General features: G+C 39.7%; 1 protein-coding gene across 9 annotated transcripts in view; it reads right to left on the bottom strand.

Annotated features, from left to right (window-relative positions):
• The window catches only part of gabbr1b (gamma-aminobutyric acid (GABA) B receptor, 1b), a 208,046-nt gene that overhangs the window by 79,986 nt on the left and 105,007 nt on the right, over nucleotides 1-23,053 (bottom strand). For all 9 annotated transcript variants that reach the window (XM_051415258.1, XM_051415262.1, XM_051415260.1 and 6 more), the window contains 5 exons: nucleotides 16,490-16,624; nucleotides 7,189-7,359; nucleotides 5,843-5,944; nucleotides 4,677-4,742; nucleotides 3,680-3,871 (listed from right to left, as the gene is read on the bottom strand). In XM_051415258.1, coding sequence (XP_051271218.1) covers nucleotides 3,680-3,871; nucleotides 4,677-4,742; nucleotides 5,843-5,944; nucleotides 7,189-7,359; nucleotides 16,490-16,624 — 666 coding nt within the window. The remainder of the gene's footprint in view (nucleotides 1-3,679; nucleotides 3,872-4,676; nucleotides 4,743-5,842; nucleotides 5,945-7,188; nucleotides 7,360-16,489; nucleotides 16,625-23,053) is intronic.

Raw genomic sequence — 23,053 nt, 5'->3', positions numbered from 1 at the left:
AATTTACATACATTTACATAAATTTACATATGTAAATTTGTGTTGGGCTGTGCAGCCAATGACTGAACAGTTTGTCTGCTGAGGCCTTTGCCCAGACATTAGGCTGCAGGCTGCAGGCTGGACTTGCTTGTTCTCCGCTAGCTTGCCTTTTATAGTAACAATGGCGGAGCTCCGATAGTCAACAGGAAGTAAAGAGAGGTGGGTGGCAACAGGCAGAGCATGTGACATCACAAACTACACACTTCTGAACCTGCGTGATTTCTCTCCTATATTCTGACTGAGGCAGCCCACAAAAACATGACTGAGTCATTTTTTTTCATACTTTGCCTGCTGATAGGCCCTCCAGAGTCCCAAATAATACATAATAGTACATAATCAAATGATTAAAAAGTTGGTTTTGCATAATATGTCCCCTTTAATCTTGTTTGATCTTTTGAATTTTTCTCCCCTCTCTTTGGCTGTATTGTATCCTCATTTCTACAAGACAATGTTTGTTTTATGGGCAATGTATGCATTTATTAGAGAACTGGTAGAGAGGCTCGGCTGTAGCTCAGGAGATTGAGCTGCCCATCCACTAATCAGAAGGTTGGCGGTTCGATCAAAGTGAACGATACTGTGCCATTTATGTGTGATATTTACTTTCTGTACTTTCAGTGTGATATTTTCTAGCATCTGCCATCAGTGTGTGTGAATGGGTGAATGTGACATGTAGTGTAAAGTGCTTTGAGTGGTTGGAAAACTAGAGAGGTACTATATAAGTCCATTTAGTCCATTTAAACCCCCAAACCACTTTCCTGCTGAAAACCTATATGGGTATTTAGTGCAATTGATTCAGGTCCAAATCTGGACGTTTAAGCAAAGTATCTAAATTCTACATATTGTGCAATGAAAGTGCTTAGCCACTGCCCCTCTACTAGTTGAAACCAGCTATTGCAATTGAATTTATCTATTGGGTGATCTGGAGGCAGGTGACATATGTTGTGGCAGCTTTCGTCACCAACCCAGAACCCTCTGGGAAGTTGTCATAGGAAACTGTTTGAAAAAGGGCAAGCACTGCACAAAATACTCAGCAGGTGACTGGATAGATCATCTATCTGTCACCATTTATCACAGACAAATTTCAACCAATCAGATCAATGAACCATATAACATAGTCAAACTCTTAATAAAGCCAGTCGGGACAAGAGTGAAAACATCTTTTCCATGGAGAAAAGCCTTCTTTGCTATTCTGAACGAAGAAAGTTCTGATATAACTGATGCTAGCAGAATCTACACTAACCTCTTTAGCAGCTGCTGCTGTTGTTTTTGGAGCACGCAGTCACTTCTCACACATGTTGTCACACACATAGTGTTAAAACATGCCAGTAGCTCATGCCATAGCTATCAGTAGTTCCTTATAAGACTCTGATTTGTCTGAACCACTGTGGTAGGACACAAGCCCATAGCTTGAAGTCGGGCAAGATGGATTCCCAAGTGATCTCATGAGTCCAGCTGACGAGCAAGGTTACTGTGGATCTCCCTGCACAACAATGATTAGAATTTGTTGTATTTTTTTCTGTAATTCTCATCTCATTTTATTGACAACAATTTTCCCTTTATTTTTTTTAACCTTCTTTAAACTTATTATCATCCTTGTTTTACTGTTTGACTATTACTGTAAACGGACATTTACATTTTCTGACACGTCTGTCCAAAGCAACTTAAATTTTTTTCCTCATGCACAGCAGTTTGGGGTTTCATTGTATTGCTCAGGGATACCTGAGAGTAGCTCTTGGATCGAACCACCAACTGTACAACTAATAGCCACCCCACTCTACGAACTGAGCCCCACAAGCTCTTACTGTAAACACTAGTTCATTCAGTGATCAGATGATTGGTCAGCCCATCGTCAGAATTGGAGCCAGAGGAAGTGAGATGTATTGGTGTATTCCATGCAGGCACAGAGCTGAAGATGAAAGGGAGAGGCAGCAACCTGGATGATGTCTGTGCCTCACACAGCCAGTGTCACTTCACCACACTGTGAATCAATAAGAGGCCATTCCTGCATTTCAAGTGCTCCCCTGTTCACTCCCACAGAGCTCCCAGACAATAGGGCCAGCAGATAACATGCTCTGAACGTTAATAAAAGTCATGGAGTTTTACAATCAGCTGCACCAGCATACAGATCTAGCATGATCCTGGGAACACTACCCAGCAATCATCTGTGCAACAAAACACTAAGCTTTTACACAATGTGTTACTTTAAAACAGACACACACACAGCTAGTGCCCAGTACTGAGTACTGTCAATTCTCCGGTGAGTATGGAATACCCAACACTGAGGTCCCCAAGGTATGGACCTCAGTATTTTTTCCAAAGGGTATACAATAAAACTTGTGAAATAATTGCCTAAAAGAATAACTACTTTGATGCCCTAAAGCCCACCTAGCAAGTTTAGTTTTTGGACCTTGGTATTTCTAATCATCATATTGAAAGTATTAGCAGACTGAAATGATGCTGGCGCATCCTCTATCTGTGTCCTACTCTGTCTGTCTGTGTGAATCTATCGCGGCGTCACCCATTGCTTTGTGGAGTACCGTTTTGAAGTCTTGAGTTTGGCATTATGGTCATTGCCAGACGGTTCGATGGAGCCAACGGAGGTGACGTACTGCAAATTGAGCCGCTGTCATGGCTCTGCAGTTTCGTCTCGTCCATAGCAGGAAACAATGGCGGCTCACCTGGTCACACACAATCTTGTATTATAGCTAAACAGTACAGTAAAATATGTTTCTGAGAAAATTTTAAGTGAGAAATAGGCAACGCAGTGACAGTCAATCAATCACAAGGTAGCCACACCTCAAAGCATATGTGGCTTTATCGTCTATTTTACTCTAAATTGGACCATAATTTACTAAATGAAAATCCTGCTGTAGGTAAATAACATCCAGTTTGAAATGGATTCAAATGAACACATTTGAACACTTTATTAAGGAAGAAAAGCCTCCTGTTCCTTGATGGATGAATGAAGTAGGGGGTCTACTGCCTACAAAGGTTTAGTTCAGTGTTGATGTGTTGAACTGGAGACCCAGGATGGAGTTGGATTTCATCCTTGTACTCATGAAAGCACTCTACTGACCAGTTCTCTCACAATTCAGCTAATAACATTTCCATGGAATTGGCTTGTTGAAAACACACATTCATATAAATAATTTAGTTCATTTTAAATCAAGAACAAAAAACTCATGGATTCTAAACACTGGGGTCAAATACTGGTTTAACCCTCATATTTCACATGCTTGTTAACTATCTTATCTTTGTATCTTAAAGTTAAAACTGCAGCTTTAACTCAACTTGTTTCCCTCATTTCAGCAATCTTTTGTAAATTAGTTTCAGTATCTTAAAAAAAACAGATGTAAATGGATTGATGCATTAGTATCAATGAAACAACACTGTAATAAATTCAGGTGGTAAAGGTTGAGAGATCCTGAGAAAGATGTTTTTATGTCTTATAGTAGGCGTACAGCCATGGATGATCCACTCTCCACTAAAGATAATCTTCAGCAATGCTTTTTAGTACACAGCTATTTTGCTGCCGTAGAAAAACATAAAAACTGCATTAATGCGTTAATCATACATTTCCAGCAGCCTCTGCAGCTGCAGCTGTTTCTGTTGATAAGCCACATTTTAATGTCTGTCTTACCAGGTTAGAGGCTCCTCGCACCGTCTCTGGGTTGAGCATGACAATCTCAGTGGTCACATGACCCTCCACAGCCTCCGTCATCTGCTCCACAGTACAGTTGATGGATGGGTCATTGATCTTAAACCAGTTGTCAGCGTACCAGCCAATGAGGAACCAGACATACTTTTTCCCATACAGCTTCTCCTTGTACACCTGCAGAGTACACCAGGAGGGAGATCTGTGACGCATGAACAGCTACTGAAAGGAAAGGAACTTACATTTGATGTGATATATATATATATATATATATATATATATATATATATTATTATATGCATGTAATTGATGGATTTGAAACATAATTTAGCATTCATCATGCCCCGTCTATCTGACTGAAATGTACGTAGGTGATACTTCAATGGAAGTGTTGGCCATGTTGGGTCAGTCAGTCTTAAGGTTGGAATTAATTATGTGTGGTCTGGGTGGTTTGGAGATACTGAGTTTTCAAATAGCAAAACTGACATGCAGTTAAGTGCTCTTTTGTTATTTTCTTTATTAAGTACCACCTTTAAAGGTAAAATATGTAATATAGGGGTGTATTAAAACCTCTCGAAATAATTGGTAAATTACTTCCTTGTTTAATTGTTATTGGAACAGCGAGTTAAAATTAAGGCTTAGATCACTTAGTGTGAACTCTGCATTCATTATTTTTTCATTTTAGAGAACAGTGTAAATTAAATTTTTGCCTGTAATGTCCAATAGAAGTGTACACCACTCTCACACATGTATTCTGGGTGACCTCCAAGTATATATGTATAAGTTACTTACAGTCCTAGTTTACATAATATTGGTTGTCTATGATGGAAAATTCATAGCAAAAGAGACCAACAAAAAAATAAATTAATACCTGGATGGAGAATATTGGAAAATATCGGGTATATTGTGAGCGGACATTAGAACCCAGTATGAAACATTTTAAAAAGACTCTTGCATACAAGTAGCAGGGAGAACACATTACCTCACAGAACACCTTCCTGGCCTCCGTCTCATAGAACAGACCAACAATAATTCTGGCATCTTGGCGCTTGGAAGTGAAAAAGAAACGGACAGAGTCACAAATGGTGCACAAGTTAAAGCCCTGCAGTATGGAGCCAACCCTCCTTCCAGCCTGTGCACCACACAGCGGTACATTTCCTCTCTACTGGGTTACATTGTTGCTGTTACCATGGTTTCTTCTGCAATGGCCAATTCATTCTGCACACCAAAACTAGGCCAGCATGCTGGGCAAGGTCATTGTAAAGTGTGTGTGTGTGTGCCAGAAAAGAAGTAAGTCAGGACCTACACAGGTGAGGGAAGGAGAGGAGGAAGGAAGGGAAGGAGACAGGAGAGGTACAGAGCTAAGATAGAGGTTCAGGATCCCCATTAAAACCAATGTGGAGACATTTGTGGTTAAAACACAGCAGACCCCAAATCAGACTCAACTAAAAAAAAAAAAAAGGTTTAGTACACAGTTTTGTGTTGCATTACAGCAATACAGTTAGCCAATCACACGCTGCCCTGAAACAAAACACTGTCTTGTTTTTGAAATTCAAGTGAAATTCAGTGATGGTTGAATGCTTCGACTCATGGTTTATGGCTAATTTCAGCTGCAAACAGGGACGTTTCCAAACATGTTTGACTGGAGTGGCACAAGTGGGGCACTGACTTATGCAGGGGTGGCATTAAATGTGTCGCAGCTTTACAGTAATTCCTCAACTTGTACCCCAACATTGACGAGAAGTACTTAAAATGCTCAGAATAATTTTAATAAAATATTTACTTATATATTTATATATATATATATTTATTTAAAAGCATTTACAGTTCCACGACTACCCAGCTACTCAATCTGCTTATGAAAAGTGTGTGATACAGTGAAAGACCACACTGTCTTTGAATTTGAATTTCAAGAGAGAAGTTGTCACTTTCTGAAGGGATCTGTATCAAGGTGGACATTTTAGTGATCATTAATGTACTGTATCTGAGAACACTTTAATATTGGCTTCAAAACAGTATGGGCATGAGACTGCTTTTGTAATTTCTGGGCTATTGTTGTTAAGTATCAAGTAGCTCTCTGTGATGAACTGGCCAAACAACATTTGACTGATTGGCGTATGTGTAAGAAAAATGGGGGGGATCTGGCACCTTGAGATTTTTGACAGCCACAGCGGGGTCGGTGAGGAAGCTCTGACGAACGCTGATCTCAATGCCTGCCTCCGCCACCCTGTCCTCCAGATCATCCAGAGTCTGTCAAACACAGAGAGACATACACAATAATGAGCATGTAGAAGATGACAGAACAAGAGAGACAGCTAGCAAAATAGGAGTGGGAGAGATAATGGAATGGTAGGTCGGAAGAAATTTGAAGAAGAGTAAACAGCAATTGAAGTAAGAGCGAAGCAGTGAGGGGGAAGATGAGTTAGAGGTTTAGAAAGATGATGGCGGGTGCGTGGGTGATGATACCAACAAGCAGAGAGAAGGAGAAAGAAACCAAGAGAAGGTAGACTTGATAGTAGATGGGGATATAGGCGAGGGAAAGGACCACCCCCCGACACCTGGCCCATTTTCACTTCCAGCATCTGGATTTTCCTGTATATGGTACCTCTCTAACTAGATTTAAACATGCCTGCAACTATGTTTTGATGGACACACAGTATCATATTTTAATTTCCATATCTTATACTGGCCCTGCAGCAGCCCTTCCGGTCTTTTTAAGCTCCCCTTCCCTAAAAGTCCTTTTTTCTCGTTTTTACAGTCAAAAAGCCTCGAGGCAGCATTAAAACCATTGTAAATTCTAAATTTGTATATGCCGGTGGATGTACAGATAACATGCAATGTCTATTCATCCATTAAGTCCTTTTTCATCATCTTTAAATGGTTCCGAAGTGGAGTCATAAAAGCTCAAAATTAAATTAATTCCTATCCCAATATTGCCAAATTTTTGTCACTATGACAAATTTGTTTTTTTTTACTTTTGGAACAAAATCTGACAACCTGAAAGTTTTGTAATTTTTGAAACATTGGGTTCTTGATTTCAGACAGGTACAATAAAGCAGCTTCTTCTTTCTGGGATTTTGCTTATTGTTAACTGAACATGCTAAGCACACTGTTTAATATAGTCCTTACACTTTTGTAAGTCTTTTGGTGTTTGACAGGATAAAGAAAGACAACACACAAAATCTTTAAATGCCAAGAATCTCTCTTACTTGAGCTCCATGCACACTGCTTCAACATGCAGAGAAATCCAAAGCTTGACAGGCCTGCTGTGTCTAGTTATGGTTGTTGAGCTACGACTGGACAATCGCTGTTCAGGGGACTTAACAAAAGTTAACAGAGGAGATCAAAATACAATCACTAAGGAGGGAAGAAACTTGGGAAATTGGGGTGCTATAACAAAATCTATGACAGTACGTTTAAATACTGATGATTGAGGTTTTCTGTTTTAGTACTGTTTGCTACTTTTCAACATTTTAGCTAAACACATGACTCACTGATGTAAAAACTTCTGTTGTTTGCTGAATGGTGGCAATCTTGGTCCATTTCCACTTCTGGAAGAGCTGTACTCGAGTGGGGTTATGCAGCGTGGCAGAAGGATGAGTGCGGAAGAAAGTGGGAAAGCGCTGGCGGTTGGACAGAGCCGGTGAGCTGGAGCCATACGACAGCTGAGACACAGGGAGACAGAGACAACCATGTTAATGCTAGCATGATCCTGATAACTTACACTGCTGCAAAACAATGACTAAAAACAACATCTGGGAACACAGAAACAACACAAAAATAGTTAAAGCTAATGTTAGAAAGCAGTAGGCATAAGGCCATATGAAAATTTCATGTCACAATTTGCTGGCCAAAATGACTGTGATACACGATATTGTCACGAAAATATACTTCATACTTTTAAAATAACACTAAAATATACTGGAATTACTTTACCTTACATATTGTTAAGAAATGCATATTTATTGTATCACAGATAGCAACCTCATCTCCCTGTTCTTTATTTTGGAATCTATACTATTTCCACACATCTAATTTAACTGTTTTTGGCTTGGGCAAGTTGAGCCATGGTGACAGGGTTTGGAATGACTGGAAAGATTTGGTCTCCTTCTTGTACCATTGTTCAAAATTAACCAGGAAATCAATAAAGGGCTGTATGCTGGAGAGCTACAGCTTTTTCAAGCCAAGCCATGTGAGGATATTCATGATTCACAATTATCATAAATGTGAGTTTTTTTTATCGCAATATGTCATAATATCATATATTATATAAACATTACTTACCAAGAGTCAGGTATTTACTGTATTTAACACATTTCAGCGCTGTCGAGGGCTAGAATTGACATTGCTCAGTCTAAGACTAAGGCCCTGCAGACAGCCTGGGGGAATACATGAGAATGGAGCCATAATCAGTTTATAGTACAACATCCTTCAGATAAATCACACTAAATTCAATTTGCATTGAATGCCTGTAGTTTTAGGCAGTACATTATAAAGTGGACAATGACAAAGAAATATGGCACACAGTCGTACTGTAGGAATCAGAGGAAAAGGTCTCTAACATAAAAATAGCAGTGCATATTAAAAATGAAGGAATATGTCTGAAGGTTTTTTTAGTGTGAGTGCACTTTACTAGCATTCCCCAAAGAGCAGAATGACATTAATGCTGCACTTTGCTCCAAGCTCAGAGATGTTAGTCTGGAAGGGTCCTTACCTCCAGACAGCCACACTGATGAGTAATTGATCTGTTTATTGGACGCTTTAGAGGCAACTGTAAGATGGCTCAGTGTCTACATCCCTATGTAGCAAACAATAGATTGGTGTCTTTGTAGCATATAATGTATGGGTAGTACAAGGAAATATATCATGGAGTGGGAATCAGGGGTATGTCCAGAGAGGGGACCTGGGATGGCACTGGCATCCCTTGAAATGTGACTGGCCATCCCAATATCCTTACCTCTTCCAGTCTTTCAGAGGCTGTAGTGGGTTCAGTTTTAAAGCTGGAGTGGAGAACTGGTATCATATGAAACTAGAACCATGTCAGGACAGGAGGGGGGTTAAATAATGCTCCGAAGTTAGGCAAACTTTTGGAAATAGAAAAACGGAATATTTGGGGATGCCTTAAACTTTGACCTCAATATATCTGCATGAAAATAGGTTCTATGGCTACCTGTAAGATAGATGTTGCCAGAGTAGGTCAAAAGTAGGAGGCAGACTCGGGACATTGTGGTAGAAGTCCCTTGGTGTGGGCATTTATTCAAGTGCTTCCCAAAATGTGAAAAGCAACAAAAAAAAAACAACTAAACATATTTACAAAAAAACTGAGGAAAAATCAACTCATACTAGATTGAAATTAACAGCACTTGTCCCAGCCGCAATTTATCTCTCCCCACTTCTCCTCGCTTACCTTAAGGGAACTGACCCTTATACATTTCTTACCTGCCTGAAGACTAGACGTGGATTAAACCATCCTCACTTCAGGTGGTATTTATTTACAGATATCTTTTACCAAGACACAAGCTTCAATAAACATTACCCATAATATCACTCAAATTTTCTATGGTGTATGAATGTAACACCAACTCAGTATTCCCCATCATTCATAAAATGAGAACGAAACAGAATTAAATATACAACTTATTCCCCCGTTAACATGGTACGCCCCTGACGTAATTGGTGACGTCATCGTATTCATTTAACCGGCACATTGAGGGGCGGCCCCCTCCCACACACGGCTTTCGGGGTCAGGTAAGATACATACTGAAATTAAAGCTGCAAGCAGCGTTGAACACATGCGAACCACAACATGAAAATTTCACGTAAATCAGATCAAAATAGCCACGCAGCGCTTACTTCCTGTTAGTAGGTGGCACTCTCACTATATCTGAATATTGTCACATAGACAAGTTCAGGGTGGGACTCGTTCGGTCTAGACCTGCTCTATTTGAAAAGTGTCCTGAGATAACTTCTGTTATGAATTGGCGCTATACAAATAAAACTGAACTGAAATTGAATTGAATTGACTCTTATAAAATATGTGAAGTTTCATTGAGATAGGACCATGTACACTGAAGTTATGAGTATTATATTTTTAAAAGCCTCTTCTGACCAATTAAAGCTGATCTAATCATCCTGCAACAAGGAGCAGTATAAAACAATTCTTCCTGTTGCCAGTAGGGGGCGCTATGACAACGAGTTAATGTTGGCATTTTCAGTGCAAAACTAATCACACACCAAGCCAGAATTTATTTTCACGTTAAAATTTGAGGTAAAGAATATTTTTAAAATCATTATGCTGTAATCAGTATTATCAAAATTATTAGATCATAATGTTATAATAATCTTATAACCTTAATACCTACAAATATTTGCAGTCTGTGCATGTCAGGGTGTGGTGTGTGATGCGACAGCTTATCATATGTGGACCACAACATTGAAATATCATGTAAGATTAAAATTGCCATGCAGCGCTTACTTCCTGTTGCCAATAGGTGGCGCTCTCATTATATCTGAATATTGTCAAATAGACGTGTTCAGGGCGGGACTCTTATCAAATATGTGAAGTTTCATTGAGATCAGATAATGTACACTGAAGTTGTGAGGATGTGTTCAGGCTAGGACTGTTACAGAATATGTGAAGTTTAGTGGACATTGGACATTGTACACTGAATTTATGACTATCTGTTTATGGTGAATGGTCGAAATTCAACGCAACGTCACGTCCATTCCCTTCGACAGAATAACGTAAATAGCAGAACTTTTAATCATGAATATCTTCAGATTGCGCTAATTAAATTTGAAGTTGATCCGATAAATTCCCTGGGAGGAGTTCGTTCAAATACAACACAAAAATTCACTAAAAATGACAAAAAAAAAATAATAAAATGGCTGACTTTGATGCCACTCCACGGACACGCCCTTTAATGTACATGCACAAATAGCACAACTTTTAATCAGCACCATTTTTTGACTGTATTGACCAATTTTGAAGTATTGACCAATTTTGAAGTAGATCCGATAAATTCCCTCGTTCAAATACAAGGCGAAAAATTCACCAAAAATGCCCACATAATTCAAAATGGCCAACTTTGACGGCACGCCACGGACACGCCCTTCAACGTACATGCACAAATAGCACAACTTTTAATCAGAACCATTTTTTGACTGTACTCACAAATTTCGCCGAAATGGTCCACTTCCTTTTTTGACGAAAAATCCACAGGAAGTGTTAATTTTATAACATGCTTATTTTTTTAATATCAAAATTCTTTGAATTACTTTTTTATAAGGACGGTCCCCAGATGCTACGTGAAATATTTTGTGCCGATCGGACAAAGCACATGGGAGGAACACGAAAAAGTAGTTTATGGACATTTAGGTTTATGGCACTCTAGGAAAAAAAAAAAAAAGAAAGTCCTTAAAATTTACACTTTATATGTGCTAAATCAAACAAAATATATAATTAAACGAACAATAAAAATTACTGGAAAACACAACCTTTGCCTGCCATTATTGTTGTAACCTTGATTGATGGAATTGAAGATTATAAAGAAATAACGCTGAACACAAAACAGACCCGCTATAGTAGTGTGCACGTGCGTTACCAGCTGAAATTAATTTATGGTTATTGTAAATGAATAAACAAAAAGGTGTACAAATGACACAACAGGTAACCTAACAAGTAAATACCTAAATAAATAAGTGACAAATGGCAGAGATGAGTCTACTTTGTCACAGTACCCACTCATCTCCCCTTTGAAGACATGCCCACATGCTAGTCCCATGCAATTTTGGGAGAAAAAAACTTGTGCCTCCCCAGTCAAAAAAGGTTTTTCAACTTAACTGTTAAAAGTTTAAAGCTGAGTGTAGGACTTTTCTGTTATACTAAAGCCCTTGGCAAATGAGTTTACACAATGCTGATTAAGCCAACCACTGTCAAGCAGGACACTCAGGCTGTTTGAGGTGCGAAAAGCTGAAAACCACTGAGCAGCTTTCTTAGGAATGAACAAAGTGCCACCTCCAACACTATATCCAGTTCTCTTTATACATCCATGCACTGGCTGAACTATGGGAGGTATCCGGAGTTTTTTGAAAATGACTAAGCTTGTCTATTAGATGCAAGAGGTCTCACTTGGGTTTAGTTTCGTTGGCAATTGGTTGTATGTCTAAAACTGAAAATAATTGTTTGCTTTCTTGGGCCCAAAGAGTTTTTTGTTGAGATAAGGACTCAGTCATTGTTAGTTGAACTGTGGGCTTTGTATTGAGCACTGGCTGTAATACTGGCACATACACATTGCAGCTTTAAAGAGTGAAACTTTCAAATTGCAAGAGCTGTGAATTTGAATTACAACTTGGGGCCTCAGAATGCTTTCAACAAAGTGCTTATTGGATCATCAGTGTCTCAAACCCCTTTCCAACACTATGGGAGATGATTTCAAAGCATTTTTTAGGTTTCTGAAACAGACACTTTTCAAATTATAGCCACGTTATGCAATGATAGGTCAGTGTGCGGAGGTGAGAAAGCAAGCAGGGTTTAAACTTCTCTTTCCTTTCATTCTTCACACAACTTCTCACATTTCACGTGTAGAACTGAGTGCAACACTTTGAAGAAGATACAGCCAGGAGGAAGCAGAGAGAGGCCATTTAGAACAGGCATAATTACTTTTGCCTTTAGATGTTGCTGGACGATACATGTTGTACACACTAGTTTGAACTAGCTTTACATCGTTAAGCTTAACAAGCTACAAAAAGTATTCTGAGAGTTAACTATAACAGCTGGCAGATTTACTCAGCTGCAGCTCATTAATGTTAATTCTCATTTTGGTTAATATACACTCTGTATGCCGGTGTCTGTACAATTTATGCTCGACCAAATATGGCTTTCCTGAGTTAAAAAAAAACAACTCTGGCATTGTGTTTGTTCAGTAGAGCGTGCATTGCACATATGTGTGAGTAGGGGATGTAGCAAGTGTGAACCGGTTGTCACTCATTGGTTTGTGGAGTACTGTTTAGAAGCCATGAGTTCGGCATTATGGCCATCAACATGTTGGTTCAGTGATGTACTGCGAGTTGTTTAGACCATCAACAGTATATATAATCTTTTTCATGTTCATCATCATCAGTCACTACTATTAGTGTAGTTGTTGCTACTGTTGTTGCTGTCTGTCTGTCTGTCTGTCTCTCTCTCACTCTCTCTCTCTCATATCTCTCTGGCAGATGACCACCCACCTAGAGCAGAAGGGTCTGTCCGAGGTTTCTGCCTCTTAAAAGGTAGTTTTTCCATGCCCCCGTCGCTAAGTGCTTGCTCATGGTGGTACTGTTGGGTCTCTGTAAATAATGTTATAAGGAATTCGGTCTAGACCTGCTCTATTTGAAAAGTGCCCTACGATAACTTCTGTTATGAATTGGCGCTATACAAATAAAATTGAATTGAATTGAATATAATGGACAGACCTTTCGGGTCTGTGAAGTGAAGCCAACGCAGAAGTTTCATAAACCTGCATTCTATCTAAAAGCCAGCAGGGGGAGCTCTGTGATGCCATGCAGTCTTATGAAGAAATAAGCCAACTTCTGACTTGATTAATTAGCTCAGAATGAGTTTGTCTCAATCTTTAGTTTCAAGTCTTCTACCATACAGCATGATACAGCATTTAGTAAATTATGGTCCCATTTAGAGTAAAATAGACAATAAAGCAGGGCTTTATTTATTAGCGTGGGGTTGTGGTGATTGACAAGTCATCAATGCACCAAACTTAGATTACCTTCAGAGGTCCTCAAAAACAAGAAACACAACATTTATGTGTTCTTTTTTTCCTTTATCATAGAAAATTGGACTCTTCAGGCTCTATTTTCATGATCCAAGCAGCACGGTCAGATCACACTCAAGTGCTTTCTGACCACTATGTTGAGGATGCCAAACACTCACCTGGCACACAATTGGATATTGGGGTGGGTTCAGAAAGAATTCATTATTATAAATTATAGGTAGGTATGTTAGAGGTTGTGACAATCATGGCCAATCATTATACTCCTTTCATCCCGTTTAAACACAGGGCTCGCAATGATGCACTGACCGTTTTGGAATACTATGGACAGTTTTCCTCAGAGGAAAATTAATACAGCTGCCAAGATTAAGAGTTTAAGTTCACTTTTCTGGTCATGTTGAAGATCCATGTTTTGTGTTCAGTTCAGTGTCTAGAATTCAGTGGCATCTGGTGGTGAAGTTGCAGATTGCAACCAACTGAATACCGCTCACCTTGAAAGCATGTAGGAGAAATTATGGTTGCCGTGAAACTCATGTAAGCCCCATCTAGAGCCAGCGTTTGGTTTGTCTATTCTGGGCTACTGTAGAAACATGGCGGTTCAACATGGCAGACTCCATCGAAGAAGACCCGCTCCCTCTATAGATAAAATCAGCTCATTCTAAGGTAATGAAAACGCAACAATTCTTATTGTCAGATTATACACTAATGAAAACGTACCTATGAATATTATATTCCATTTCTGACAATAGCCCCTTCTTAATGTTACACACTGGACCTTTATTTGAGTTTTGATGATGAACACTTACAGACTACTACTGATGCCTATATGACCTACATAAACCAACAAGACTTTGCCGCAGTCGCCAAGTGCTTGCTCATGGTGGGAAACTGTTGGATCTCTGTAAATAATGTTATAAGGAGTATGGTCTAGACCTCCTCTATTTTGAAAAGTGCCCTGAGATAACTTCTGTTATGAATTGGCACTATACAAATAAAATTGAATTGAATTGAATTGAAAGACTATCATATTAAAGATTGGCTAGTTCTACACAGTTGTCGCCTTCCATAGTCAGATTTGGTCGGATTCCCCTTGAAATCAATTAAATAACGCAGTGGAAACACTGGCACTGTTGTCCACAGGGGCCGCCACAATCACAACAAATTGAAAGTTCCTTGTTGCTGCTTTAGGTAAAATTTGGAATGCAGCACTTTTACTTGTTACAGAGAATTTGTGCACTGTCCTACTTTAACTAAGATAAGAGTACTTCTTTCACCATATACATACATAAAATGAAAGAATTAAAAATCCAGTCTAGGTCATATTTTCTTTAAATAAGTTTAATTCAGTAAGATTTGACTGTTTGACATGCAAAGATAATTGCTGACAACCTGGAAACAAGATAATTGCAACTTTAATGTCTTATATGTGTAAGCGACATAAACATGAGCCTAGTAATATAGTGATTGAATGAATCAGTTACAAGTGCTAACCCTAACCCTAACCCTTTGCTTCCCTAATTTTAGCGGAGATCTCACTCTAACTATCCCTTAGTAGTCTCAGATTTTTAGCTCTATATATTTAGTGTTAAAAGTGTGGTATGTGTTTATGGAGAAATCCAATATCATGACAAATACCGTGAACTAGAGCAAACTGTTGCTAAAGTTGCTGTTGTGCAGCTAAAATGCAGAGAGCTTGAGATAGTTTCCCAGAGCTAGCACACCAGCTCCAGACAGTGATACTCACAACTCTCCTGCTACTTGTTATGTTGGTTAAATAGAAAATAAATTGAATGACAGCGGGTAAGTCATTTGTTTACCTTGTGTTGACATCTTACCAATCTTTAAGCTATGCACTTGTGTCCAAACCACAGTGGTAACGGACCAATCCGCGTCTATTGAGAAACTACTGGCATTGTGACAGAGCAAGAAGAAACTGTTAATTCAAAACAACAATGGCAATTGTTAAAAAGGGTTAGCGTAGATACTGCTAGCATCTCTTATATCAGCGTATTTCTTCATTGAAAGAAGAGCAAAGTACGGTACTGAAGTAGAGCTCTACAATGCTGTCAGGACCTGAGGGACTGCGACACACTGCAATGATTTCTTTTGCGTGCATGAGTGTAGGGCTCAGAAAAATTGCAGACTTTATGGGGCTAGGGCTGAGGCAGGGCAAGGGCTTGAACACCATGGGCGGGGGCTGGGCTAGAGGTTTTGGCCTGTGTAGGGCTGTACACTGAAGGCTTTTCTCTATGGAAAATACATTTTTGCTCTTCTCCCGACTGGTTTACTAGTTCATTGATCTGATTGGTTAAAGAGATGGTTCAACCTGCAGAGTATTTTTTGAAAGCGCCCACCATTTTACAAACAGTTTCTAAGAACAACAGTTCTGAGTAACAAACCATCTGGCGCAGTCAGGTTAATTAAAGTTACCTGACACACCAATCCTGGCTGGAATAACAAGTTAGCGTTGTGTGCCTCGGTCCGATCCACTTCGTTTTTTCCCATCTACAGAGCCTATACAACCACCGGATTTGTTTTCAGCACACACAGAGTGGAAAGCTAGCAGACCGTGACGAGATATTCGTTGAATTTGAAAAAAAGTGTATTGGATTGGAATCCCACACACCACCTTTAAGACTTTAATACTTCCTGCAGTGTTATTTCTGTATTTTGTTTCCACCTCTGGTGCTAAGTACTCTCTGTGGTGTTTTCACACAGCAGTGCCCAGAGATCACTTATCAAATAAACACAGTGGGCAGCCTCCCTTTTCCTGTGAAGCTGTGTTTCTGTATATGGAGCTCTTTTTTGTTGTGTCATGGTGACTATCACTGTTCATCCCAACAGTCCAATTCTTCTTCTGTTGTTATATTTTTGTCTAGTGTAAACACATCACTATGCTAATACCAGAAAATTCTTTCCTAGAAGGACCAACCAGGCAGTGCCGACATTTTGATTCACTGTTGCATCACACTGCAGTAAACATAAGATAAGTGACAGCTGGATCCACAAACAGAAAGGAGAGGGTTCTTACCACTATGAGGTTCCACATGCGAGCAGCCTCGGCCACCAGCGTGGACACAGAGCTGCAGCCTGGCATCAGCACAATTTTAATCGGCTCCGTGTACAGGAGGTCATACAGCAGCTTGGTGGCCTCCCCTGGATCACACTGCGGAAACACAGACAGGGCAGTGAGTATAAGAAACACACTGTGCCCAACATCCTCACATAGGTAATGCAGTTTATTATTTGACAACTAGGGATGAGCAATAATTATCAAGGCAGATAAATGTCTGTCTGTCTCTCTGTTTCTGTCTCTCTCTCTCTTTCTAACCCAAACTGGTCAAGGCAGATGACCACCCACCTAGAGCCAAAGGGTCTGTTTTTCCATGCCCCCGTCGCCAAGTGCTTGCTCATGGTGGTACAGTTGGGTCTCTGTACATGTTATAAGGAGTTCGGTCTAGACCTGCTCTAAAAAAGTGTCCTGAGATAACTTCTGTTATGAATTGGCGCTATACAAATAAAATTGAATTGAATTGAATAAATGACAATAATAATAATAATAATACATTTTATTTATAAGCGCTTTTCTAAATACTCAAAGACACTTTACATAAAATACAGTCACGGATGTGCTTGGGGAGAGAGTTCCAGAGGGAGGGGGCAGCTACAGAGAAGGCTCTGTCGCCCCAGGTTCGGTGCTTGGTCCTGGGTGGTGGAGTCAGGAAGTTTGCATCAGATGAGCGGAGGCTACGGGATGGACTGTGGCGATGGAGCAGGTCAGTGAGGTAGGAAGGGGCCTGGTTATGGAGTTGTGTGTGAGGAGGAGGATTTTGAACTGAATACGTTGTGCAGTGTGGGTGAGCAGACGAGCAGCAGAGTTCTCGATGTACCGGAGTTTATTTAAGGTTTTGGATGGTGTGCCGTAGAGGATGCTGTTGCAGTAATCGATTCTGGAAGTGATGAGAGCGTGGATAAGGGTTTCTGCAGCAGAGAAGGAGAGTAATGGGCGGAGTCAGGCTAGAGTGGAGTGAGTGGCGGAGGTGATGGATTTGGTGGAGATGTAAAGCTGGACGTCGTCGGCATAACAGTGAAAGTTGAGACCATGGTGAGTTAAGATTGGAGCCAGGAGAGGGCGGTGCCGGTGATGCTGAGGGAAGATTTGAGGCAGGAGAGAAGAATGGTGTGGTTGATGGTGTCAAAAGCTGCAGTGAGGTCCAGGAGGATGAGGATGCTGAGATGACCAGAGTCTGCGGAGAGGAGGATGTTGTTGGTGACTTTGAGGAGGGCTGTTGCAGTGCTGTGTTGTGAACGGAAGCTGGATTGAAATGGCTCAAACAGGTTATTTGAGCAGAGGTGGGTTTTGAGTTGTTTGGCGACTGTACGTTCCAGTATTTTAGACAGAAAGGGGAGATTGGAGATGGGCCAAAAGTTTGACATGATGTCGGGTTTTTTGAGGATGGGGGTGACAGCAGCCAGTTTGAGTGAATGGGGGATTGAGCCAGAACTGAGAGAGGAGTTGATGATTTCTGTGATGAATGTGGAGATAGCTGGTAAACAGTCCTCGATGAGGTGGGATGGGATGGGGTCAAGAACACAAAATTTTGGACAGCCCCCCTGGCGACACAGGGGAGAACTGAGATAGAGGCTGAGAGGTATAGGGGAGAGGAGCAAATGATGGTGTGGGAGTGCAGACAGTGGGGACAGGAGAGGAGGACAGGTTGTTGTAAATGGTGTCAATTTTGGTCTGAAAGAATGAAAGAAAGGAGTTGCATTTATCAGTTGTGAATGAGTTGGAGGTTTTGTCACTGGGTTTGAGAAGTTTATTTACTGAGGAGAAAAGAGCCTTGGGGTTAGTGGAACCAGAGTGTATGAGGTGTGAGTAGTAGGTGGACCGGGTAGTGTTAAGAGCTTCCTTATACTGCTGAAGGTAATCTGGCCATAATAATTTTATTAAGAATTCTTGCAAAACAATTGATAGACTTAATGTTCTATGAAAACCAAAGAATGTTTATGTTTAGTTTCTTGATGAACATTTGAAGAGTTAAAACTGTTGTTGTGTTAACATAGTCAGTTATATTTTTTTGTTAGAATAGGGCTATGGAATAATAAATCATCAATTTTTGCTCACTGCATCTTAGCTTTTCTTACCCTCCACATGTGTGAAAACTACAGGTTATCGACGTGCATTCCTAATGACAACATACAATTAAATAAATAACAAAAACCCTCTTCCAACAGGAATGTGGAATTTGCAGGCTTACTGCAGGTTTCACAATGAAAAGACATTTTAATACCACCCGGAAGAGGTTTAAATATAATTAAACAACAGAAATCACATTATTTACAGTTATTTATAGCCAAAGGAAGGTCTGAAATTAGAACAGAACAAGAAAAACACTACCAAGAAATGTTGCTTTGTTCTGTTTAAGAAATAAAACATACTTTTATTTTTTAAATGCTCCTTAAGGGATAAGCCGTATGATCAGACTGAATTGCTAATCTACCTCATGGATTAACACTGTGTAACAATAAGAAGCTAGGGTGATTACCCTAACCAATTCGTAGTGAGTAATGTATCCATCATACCGCTGTTATTTTCCATCAGTGATGTAGTAGTTGCTCTGAGCAGTGAACATAAATAAGCAGAAAATTCCACTGAAATCGATTTACAACCAGCTGTATATACATCAATCTCTTCAACACTGTCACTCTTTTGTGCTTATTTTCATTAATGTAGCTAGGTAGCTAGCTAGCTATGTAGGATTAGGATGTAGAAAATTAACGCAAACCAAGGGTTGTGTGAGGTGCTGATCAGTGGAAATATACTCTAGCTCCTTATGTATATATCTATATGTTAATTCTTAATCAACAACTTTTTGTCATTACTACCATCAGCGTGATAAGAACTACCTAAAATGACAGAAGCCTTTGATGTTTTAGTTTGGCCCATCTGGGCTTTATGAACTATACTGCAGTCAGCCACCAGGGGGCGATTCCAGATGTTTGGCTTCACTTTTAGAGTTGTCATGTCATCCATCTTTATATACAGTATGTCTATGATTTAACCCTTATCCTCCTCCTCCTCCTCCTAATTTAACAATGCGGATGACAGAGGTGTGGGTTGAGGTGAACAGTCCGATAATTCAAAGTCTTTTAAAGGTCCTGTGTGTAGGATTTTGTGGTATCTAGCAGTGTAGTTGCAGATTACAAACCCCTCGCCTCACCCTCCCTTTCCAAATGTGTAGGAGAAACTACGCGAAACTCGTGAAAAATGCACAAAGCCTTGTCTAGAGCCAGTGTTTGGTGTGTCCATTCTGGGCTACTGCAGAAACCTGGCAGTTGAACAATGTAGAAGAGGTCACGCCCCCTCTGCAGATAAAAACAGCTTATTCTAAGGTAACAAAAACACAATGGTTCTTATTTTCAGGTGATTATACCCAAATGAAAACATACCTATGAATATTATATTCCATGTCTGCCAATAGGGCCTCCTAAATGTTACATACTGGACCTTTAAGTTGCATGCATTTCTGTGTTTTTTTATACTAACACTGGGGGTCACCAAAGTCATACATATTCAAATTCTATACATAGGGATTTTGCTGGGGTATGGCATAAACTGTGATGTTCTATCTGTTACATATACATAATGTAAAGTATGTTATGTACTGTATGTACTGTTTTGTTAAATGTAATAGATGAATGTAGAGAGAAACTGAACACAGAATGGGAGAAGCTCACTATAATAATTGTACAATACACTGTTCCTTGTACATGTAAGTGTGCATGCTACATATAACCATACACAGAGCAGAGCCAGCAACTGGGGGGGAGAAACATTTACCCACCAGTCAGGCCCCATTATCTTGATCTACACATCACAAATGGTCCTCTTCGCTTTCCATTCACAGCCTATAGTCAATGAGAAATCAATAAGCTATTTAAATGATAATGGTGAAGGAGTGGCGACCATTAATCAGAGAGAAAAGGGGTCATGTTTAGATGAGTTCATTTCATTGTGCTTTTTGCCATGTCATGTTCCACACAGACCAATCTAAGCAACGGAGAATATAGAGAACTCTTGATTTGTTAATAAGTATTTCTTGATTGGCAGATGCACAAAAAGTCAAATATGATACAAATATACGCCAAACATGGATTCAAACAGTGTAGGCTCAACCAATAAAACACTGTGCACTGAGCGCAGATATCCTAGCCGTAAGACAAGCCAATAGCTGTTGAACCCATCTTTCACTAATACTAATCCATTCATAAAACAGTTAAAAGCAAAGTCAATAAAAGGTCTTTCTGGTAATTTTTACTGACAGGAGTTACTGCTTTTCCACGCGGGCAAAACTTGTTATCTCCCCTCAGACTGGTGGGTGCCCAGCTAAAAAATCTCCCCAGTGGAGTTGCAGCTATGGAACCATAAAGAAATGTTTCCTTACGAGAAAAAATGAGAAACCCAAAATATGTGTGAGGTGGCAAGAGGGGTCTCCAAACAGTGGCCACCATTGGCTACCCCCTGGCTCCGCCACTGCCATTCTGATCCACTATTTCTGCCCTTAACAACTTAAATCAGGATACCAGCTGGGACTCCAGCTGAGCAGCTGTGCCCAACACACTCACGCACACACACAAAATGCACAAAAAGATCAGAACATGCATGGATAGAAAGCTAAACCCCAAGGTTAAATATTTTTTTTACACATATATATATACACACATACACATCTCCTTGAGAAGTTATGACAACTTCTGCCTGTTTCATGGCGATATGTCGAAATTCAACCCTTTTTTTTGTTTGTGTCTACAGGGCAGGAATGATTCATCTACATTACATTTCACTACAAGCTGAAGGTTTAAAGTAGGAATGCACCGAATTTTCAGTCGATTTTGACTGACATTGGCCTATCTGCAAATAAGATGGTATTCACTGATCAGTGAGCGATCTGTTGTGTCACATCAATTTTGCGCTGGTTAAATGTTGTGTTGGTTATTTCTAACTTGGATATTGGAAAATAATCAGCTCTGTTTTCCAGCAGTGGAACAAACTGAACGAATACCGACGTGCTCCATGCAGCAGCACGGACAGCGAGCAGCTGTTCAGCTCTGTGTCTCACATGTTGGATGAGAAGAGAAACAGACTGAGCTGAATCAAGGCAGGGACATATATCTTTGTTGATTATTTTGTTTCCCTGGCACAAAAGAGTGAATAAATAACAACAACAAAAATAATGGTAGCAGCCCAGAATTTCCCAATTGGTATATCTGTAGTTTAAACACTTCTGACCACTTGAGGTGGGGATTCATTATTTTCTTTGATTTAAGATCTCCTTAGTCTTCATAGCACAGTTTGTTTTGTTAATCCAGTAAAAAGCTGACTGCTGGCAGCCTTTGTTGTTTTCTGACTTGCTCTCTGTCATTCTTTGTCATATAATAATAATCAGTTGTATCCATGCATTGTTTCAAACTCCACAGCAGCAAGCACTGAAAGATGCCTGAATCTTTTATTTAAGATAAACTTCACAGAGTGGCAAGTCTGTTGGCTAAATTTGCGAACACTGTCACTATTTCCTGTGGTTGTTTCACAGTAAAGGCATACCCCTGCCTTCACGCAGGAAGTGTCGGTTGGTATCTATATTTGTCTTACCGCAGCAAATGATGGACAAAGAAAGCAGTTGGTATCCTGAAAACACTGTGAAATGGCATTATTATAAGGCAGTATATTGCACAAACTGATTCTACACCACAATGAAAGATGCTGCATTCACGTTTTATTAACTACTATTTTACCAGTAAATCTGGGGGTGTTGGCTACAATCATATTATACACAAGTGATTGACTGCTACCAACAATGCTATAGCGTTTAGCAGTCAACTTCATCAAGTAGTTTGGGAAACATCTTATTGGAATGAGGGCTAATGTTAGCCAGATGGGTTCACGGCACTTCCACCTTCTGAGTACAACCACAAAAATTGCAGTCTCGAAGCAATGCTGACTCTAAGCTGTCAGTCAACAGCTGTCATGGGAAATTTAAGCTTACTCTTGGAATTATATATGATAACATACAATCTACTGAATGATTGTGAATGAACCTCTTAAATTGCATAGGAGTGGCTTTAGAACTATCTGCAGAATTTTAATCATAATTATAGGAACAGCAAAGTTAAAAACTAATTTTGCAAGGGAGCAAGAGGAAAAGAGGAAGTGCTGTTAACCGACTGAATTAAAAATTCAATTTAAAGGAATAACGCCCTTAAAATAAGGCTTTTGAGGTTTGACTATAGAATGTATTTGTATTGAATAGTTTCCATTGAATGTAAAATCAATTAGGAAGAGAGTTTTTAAACCAAATAATGAACTACACAATCTACTTGTCTTTGTAGGGTAAATTAAAATGCTGTTACATTTAATGTCTTGCTGATTTTCTACATGTGTGGATCAGCCCTCAGGGGGGTAATAAAATCATAAACATTTAAAATCGGCTTAATTTAATTTCTTTGCCAACATCAATAGCCGACAACGTAAACTTGGACGCAAGCTGTTTCCTAGCAACCTGCTCCTGAAGCTGCCTGCTTCCTGTCTGTGAGG

This window comes from Dicentrarchus labrax, unplaced genomic scaffold (genome assembly GCF_905237075.1).
Source record: "Dicentrarchus labrax unplaced genomic scaffold, dlabrax2021, whole genome shotgun sequence".
NCBI classification, from domain to species: domain Eukaryota; kingdom Metazoa; phylum Chordata; class Actinopteri; family Moronidae; genus Dicentrarchus; species Dicentrarchus labrax.
Note: the sequence above shows the minus strand (reverse complement) of the source record. Positions and strands in the feature narration are given on the sequence as shown.